This window comes from Arachis stenosperma, chromosome 6 (genome assembly GCF_014773155.1).
Source record: "Arachis stenosperma cultivar V10309 chromosome 6, arast.V10309.gnm1.PFL2, whole genome shotgun sequence".
NCBI classification, from domain to species: domain Eukaryota; kingdom Viridiplantae; phylum Streptophyta; class Magnoliopsida; order Fabales; family Fabaceae; genus Arachis; species Arachis stenosperma.
Window position 1 is genome coordinate 17448079 of NC_080382.1, and position 7409 is coordinate 17455487.

The 7409-nt window shown below is 38.1% G+C and overlaps 1 protein-coding gene across 1 annotated transcript; it reads left to right on the forward strand.

Moving 5' to 3' along the window:
* The first annotated feature begins 3892 nt into the window (after positions 1 to 3892).
* LOC130933780 (uncharacterized) lies at positions 3893 to 4801 on the forward strand. The gene has a single exon (XM_057863393.1). It carries the CDS (start codon positions 3893 to 3895, stop codon positions 4799 to 4801), a length of 909 nt encoding a protein of 302 aa, XP_057719376.1.
* Positions 4802 to 7409: the final 2608 nt, after the last annotated feature.

Genomic DNA, 7409 nt, shown 5'->3' on the forward strand with positions numbered 1-7409 from the left:
ATTTTTTATATACAAAAGCAAAAACAGAACCTAACAAAATAATATAAAAAAATATTTATTATATAAATAAATTGATACAACAAAAAACTATGAAAGAGACCACTATAAATTTTATAATGTTAAACAATAAAAAATATTCAATAATTTTTCTAATATTACCTGTACTCTTTAATTTAGTATTATCTTGGACTATAATTTTTCACTATTTATGGCTCTATTGTTATTTATAATTAATTTTTTAGTTATTTTGTCAATTTTTATAGGATCATAGTTTATATTATACAAAATTTTGATAATAAACGTAATAAATAATAATTACAATCACAAATTTTTCAAATTCAAAATAAAACCGTGAACACTAAACCGTTAACATTGAACCGGAAACCGCAAGTCAATAAACCATCGGCACGAAGACCATTCAGTATGAGATCTAGTCACTAAACCTGACACAGCGAACCGTTCGCATTGTACCAAAAACCGGCATACAATAAACAATATACACGAAGCCGTTCAATAAAAGACCTAGCGATCAAACCGCGAACCCTAAACCGTCCACGATGAACCGGAAAACGCCTAACGATAAACCATAGACGCAGAACCATTCATGATAAGACCTACTGACTTACTCTTACACATTGAACCGTACACGTTGAACCGGAAACCGCCGAATAAGAAACCAGAGACACATAACCATTCACCATAAGATAGCTAACGACCAAACCGTGAACACTAAACCGTTAACATTGAACCGGAAACCGCAAGTCAATAAACCATCGGCACGAAGACCATTCAGTATGAGATCTAGTCACTAAACCTGACTCATCGAACCGTTCGCATTGTACCGAAAACCGGCATACAATAAACAATATACACGAAGCCGTTCAATAAAAGACCAAGCGATCAAACCGCGAACCCTAAACCGTCCACGATGAACCGGAAACCGCCTAACGATAAACCATAGACGCAGAACCATTCATGATAAGACCTACTGACTTACTCTTACACATTGAACCGTACACGTTGAACCGGAAACCGCCGAACAAGAAACCAGAGACACATAACCATTCACCTTAAGATAGCTAACGACCAAACGTGAACACTAAACCGTTAACATTGAACCGGAAACCGCAAGTCAATAAACCATCGGCACGAAGACCATTCAGTATGAGATCTAGTCACTAAACCTGACTCATCGAACCGTTCGCATTGTACCGAAAACCGGCATACAATAAACAATATACACGAAGCCGTTCAATAAAAGACCAAGCGATGAAACCGCGAACCCTAAACCGTCCACGATGAACCGGAAACCGCCTAACGATAAACCATAGACGCAGAACCATTCATGATAAGACCTACTGACTTACTCTTACACATTGAACCGTACACGTTGAACCGGAAACCGCCGAACAAGAAACCAGAGACACATAACCATTCACCTTAAGATAGCTAACGACCAAACCGTGAACACTAAACCGTTAACATTGAACCGGAAACCGCAAGTCAATAAACCATCGGCACGAAGACCATTCAGTATGAGATCTAGTCACTAAACCTGACTCATCGAACCGTTCGCATTGTACCGAAAACCGGCATACAATAAATAATATACACGAAGCCGTTCAATAAAAGACCAAGCGATCAAACCGCGAACCCTAAACCGTCCACGATGAACCGGAAACCGCCTAACGATAAACCATAGACGCAGAACCATTCATGATAAGACCTACTGACTTACTCTTACACATTGAACCGTACACGTTGAACCGGAAACCGCCGAACAAGAAACCAGAGACACATAACCATTCACCTTAAGATAGCTAACGACCAAACCGTGAACACTAAACCGTTAACATTGAACCGGAAACCGCAAGTCAATAAACCATCGGCACGAAGACCATTCAGTATGAGATCTAGTCACTAAACCTGACTCATCGAACCGTTCGCATTGTACCGAAAACCGGCATACAATAAACAATATACACGAAGCCGTTCAATAAAAGACCAAGCGATGAAACCGCGAACCCTAAACCGTCCACGATGAACCGGAAACCGCCTAACAATAAACCATAGACGCAGAACCATTCATGATAAGACCTACTGACTTACTCTTACACATTGAACCATACACGTTGAACCGGAAACTGCCGAACAAGAAACCAGAGACACATAACCATTCACCTTAAGATAGCTAACGACCAAACTGTGAACACTAAACCGTTAACATTGAACCGGAAACCGCAAGTCAATAAACCATCGGCACGAAGACCATTCAGTATGAGATCTAGTCACTAAACCTGACTCATCGAACCGTTCGCATTGTACCGAAAACCGGCATACAATAAACAATATACACGAAGCCGTTCAATAAAAGACCAAGCGATCAAACCGCGAACCCTAAACCGTCCACGATGAACCGGAAACCGCCTAACGATAAACCATAGACGCAGAACCATTCATGATAAGACCTACTGACTTACTCTTACACATTGAACCGTACGCGTTGAACCGCAAATCGCCGAAGAAGAAACCAGAGACACATAACCATTCACATTAAGATAGCTAACGACCAAACCATGAACACTAAACCGTTAACATTGAACCGGAAACCGCAAGTCAATAAACCATCGGCACGAAGACCATTCAGTATGAGATCTAGTCACTAAACCTGACTCATCGAACCGTTCGCATTGTACCGAAAACCGGCATACAATAAACAATATACACGAAGCCGTTCAATAAAAGACCAAGCGATTAAACCGCGAACCCTAAACCGTCCACGATGAACCGGAAACCGCCTAACGATAAACCATAGACGCAGAACCATTCATGATAAGACCTACTGACTTACTCTTACACATTGAACCGTACACGTTGAACCGCAAACCGCCGAAGAAGAAACCAGAGACACATAACCATTCACATTAAGATAGTTAACCGGTCCGGGTAAGCTCAAAAACCGGTAAAAAACCGGTCGAACCGGCCGGTTAACCGGTAAACAGGTCGAACCGGCCGATTTTTTAACGGTTTTTTAACGGTTTTTTATTAAATTAATATATTGAAAAGTATTTTTAGGTTTTTTAATAATTTTATTTAATATTTAATTAAACCGGTTGAATTCCGGCTGAACCCGGGTCGAACCATTGAACCATTGAACCAGTAACCTTACCGGTTGATTGACCGGTCCGGTTCTCGCAACCTTGGTATTCCCTATTCACTAAACCCGTACACACTGCACCGTGCGAATTGAGCCGGAAACCGGCAATCAGTAAACAATATACACGAAGCCATTCACTAAAAGGCCTAGCGATTAAACCGTTAACCCTAAACCGTAAATATTTAGCTTTTTGTGAATGATTCTCCTTTATCTCTAAAATTTATGTTTTATTAGTTTTAATTAAAAATATTGTTTCCCGCTTTTTATATGTTATTTTTATTTTGGTATATAACTATTAATTTTATTAGAGAATTAATTAGTAACATCTATTCAGTTATGTAAATTAAAATGATAATGTAGTATACAAAAATTGTTACTGCCTATGCTATATAAGCTGTTATGATTCATAGCATATGGCGATGTTTACGCAATTAAATTTCAATTTCGCCATACTAGATAAAGTTATGACATCTTCTTTTTCAAGAAGAAAGTATAAACCGAACCTAGTGGTATCAATAAAATCATATACATGTAGGTGAATACAATGTAATTAAGGCCATTAAATAATATTCCAATTAGGTAGGTGATGGTTAGTCTAGGACTACGAGTAAGAAGATGGTGCAATAAAGTGGAGACCATGCTGCATGACTACAAGAAGGAGGAAATGAGTTGGTGGTCTAAGCATCAAAAACTACAACTACAAACTATATGCTTACAAATTCTAACCCATACAACATGGATACTAGAAGGAAACCCTCAACCATGGCAATCGAATGTTTGGAAATGTTCCATGGAATCGATCGAACTGCATTCAGGATGCTGACGCAAGTCCTTCACCGTGAAGTTAAACAGTCCCTGATGGTCATGGCATTTCTACTGTCACTGGAGACAATGGGACTGAATGGTATTGTGCAAACAGCCATAAAAAAAGAAGGCTGGTTTATGAACAGTCTTGCTGATGAATGTGTCATCTGTTTGCAATGCCTAGTATGTCATGAGTTCTCTGGGTTTGTGGAGAAGTCCAGAAAACTCGAAACCCTTGGACACGTGCTGAAAACTGAGCTCACGTTATATGAGGTTCATAGGATGAGATCCGTCCTCCTAACTCTAATTCCCGATACCCTATCAACCATTTGCGCTAGAATTATGGGCGACATAACGATGGATGCGGTGTGGTTGGAGTACCAGAGGACTCCTAAAGAACTACTGGGTTTCAACACACTTGACCAGTGCATATCCGTTGCACAAGAGGCATTGAGTAGACATAACAATGGCCGAGGATTCCAAATGCAACAAGGAGGAAGGCAAACTGATCAAGATAAGGGAAAGCAGAAGTACGTCTGCAAGGAGCTGGATGACGCGGAACGTCCAAAGACACTGACCGTATGCTTCGGTCGAGAGTCCGTGCCCACTGCAGAGGGCATTGCTGAGTTTTTCTGCAACATGTTTGGTCATGTGGTTCAAAGGGTGACAGTCATGCCTCGGAGGGACAAGGACTCGGGTGATTTTGCTTTCGTTCTTTTCAACGATGCATCAATCCCCCGCATTATAATGGGGGACAAAAATGTCGTTCATCATACGATACAAGGCATGAAATGTTGGATCAGATGGTGGACAGGAACACATTATCGCTGTGTGAATTAGTCATGTAATTTACGATAAAGGTTAGTTTCTTTTTTTTTTCAAAATAATCTAGTTCAAACTAAATCTTTACTTGTTAAGGGAGATGAAATATTCGTTGTAGTCTCATTTTTAATATCCAAGTTAGATGATCTTTCCATGTTACTTAATTCTGTTGATAGAACCTTGATCAATCAGGTTCCTTATTCGGCTGTAGTCATGAAGTTTAAATTGGAAATAACAAACCATACGACCATTAATTAAGTTAATGTCGTTTAGAGTCCTTCACCATGTACCTCCCAAACACAAGATATTTTTATGTAGTAGGAGTTACTGGGACTAACGTATGAGACATAGCAGGAATGTTTTTACAACTATATTACTTAAAGTTCACCCTTTTTAGTTGGTCATTTTAGATTCGGACTGGTGTATGTGGCAGACAATTTGTGTTTAAGTTTTAATTTTATTCGTGGGCCCTAAAGGTGTTGTTAGGAAAAAAAATTATCTTTTTTAAAACGTCACTAATTATACATTATCACCAAGAATTCTAAATGACATTTAAGTGGGCCCGTGAGAATGTACGTGTTTTGGAAATATAGTACGTTTCTTTTTTTTCCTTGATTTTTTTTGAAAACCCAAAACAGGGAGAGTGCTGCAACTTAAAAAATAACAAAGTTAAAGAATCAAATAAACCCAGCATTCTTGAGGGATTACAATATTGTTACAATTATTTTGTTATGGCCACAAACAAATGTTAAACAAGAAGAATACTTAAAACTGTAACAGTTAACCGGAATTTTTTTTCATCTTTAATGCTTAAAATAATCCATTGTTTTCCCACATACTAATGTTGTCATATATGATACGTGTGTATAGGATCATTTGCATTCAGTAGCATTGGATTTGCATACTATAGCAGTCAAACATAGACGCAATAAAATAGAAACTAAACATAGACGCAATAAAATAGAAACCAACATAAGCACCATAAATACAAACCATAGTATATCAAAGCTGATCACCAAATGTCAAACACATTACATCACATACAAAATAACACATTAAGGATAACATTTTGATTAATTACACTACACATGATAGTTTATATGGTCTCCATAAATCTGTTAATTTGACCCCTGGTTGACAGACGATTCAGGAGAGGTCTGGGGTCGGTGTCGCTTACTAGGACCTGCCTCAGCCCCCCCACCATGTTGCCTCTTGTTTACACTGTAATTGAGTCGAAAAAACTTAGGCAGAAAACATGAAAACATGAGAAATTATACAACAAAATTATGGTCCATTGTTACTCACCCTGACTGCTGAGTATCGAAATTTTGCTATTGTTGGATCCGGCGGTGATTCCTCAGGAACATCTCGGTCTGGTAGACTCTAAGTTGGGCTTCTTTGTTGAAGTAAGCCCCACACACCGAAGCTAAGCGTTGAACGATATAGTCAGGCAAAACCTTTGCCGCATACAGTTCATCAACAACACACGGAGGTACATCTTTCCGGTTAATGTCCCGTACGAGCATGTAGAATACTCCCCAGCCGACGTACCTTAGCTCCACACTCAGCAAAGAACTTCTTCTGTACATGCGCCGTATCTTTCCTAAATCAGCTCCCTTTATCCAGAACCTGTTACCTTTTTACTTGGGTGTGATGTGGAGGCAATTGTCTTGAGTGTCAACGAAATAAAGATCAGTGGTACTGTACCACTTGAAGAGATGCACAATATTAGGTGGGAATTCAACATCATCCTGTGGCGGAACAAGACAAAACCATGGTAAGTTAATTTTCCAAACATTTTTTAACATCTGGTCATAACAACAAAATAATGCAAAATTGTGGATATACGTACATCTGTTGCAAATAGCCCAAACACATAGAACTGGTTGTACGATTGTTGAATGTTCCTTAATGCATTAACATACCTAAACCAACACGTAGAAACAACAACGAATAAAACAGAGTGGCCAGAAACCATAAAACAAGGGAGTAGCCAAACATTTTGTCACTCTTTATTTAATTAATCAATGCATTCAGTTATTTCAATATGTTCCATTTTATTATTTACAGATACGGCTGCTATCAAACGAGATGGCAAAAATTAAAGAAGATGGTTACCGGAAACTGCCCTCCATTATAGATTAATTACTTCAAATATTACTGTGGTTGAAGGGAGGGAGTTGCCAACGAAGTTTTCAGACGAACAATAGTTGCTTTATCAACGTAACTTTTTTCCTTCTTCAGTTGCTTTGCTATGTGACTATGTTAGTTGAGAATTTATTAATCCTTTTAATGTAAAATTAATCCAAACGTCGAGTCAGTTGTAGAGTGTAGTTATTATTAGCCAAGTCTGTGTTATCCGAAATTTTCGAAAACGTAACATAAAATTGATTATCAAAATGTTTTGAAAATGTGTCGTTTATAAATGTGCACAGATTTTTTTTAATTTTATGAAGTTTAATAATTTTCGTAGAAGAATCTAGATATAAAGGATAATAGTTACGAAATAGTTAGTCACAGGCATGTTAAAAAAGAAAAAAAGAAACCCAATAATCAGGTTATTTAAAAAAGTGAATTTAATTTTAAAAAGTTTAAAACGTTTGTTTCGACTTTCTAGCGGTTTTGA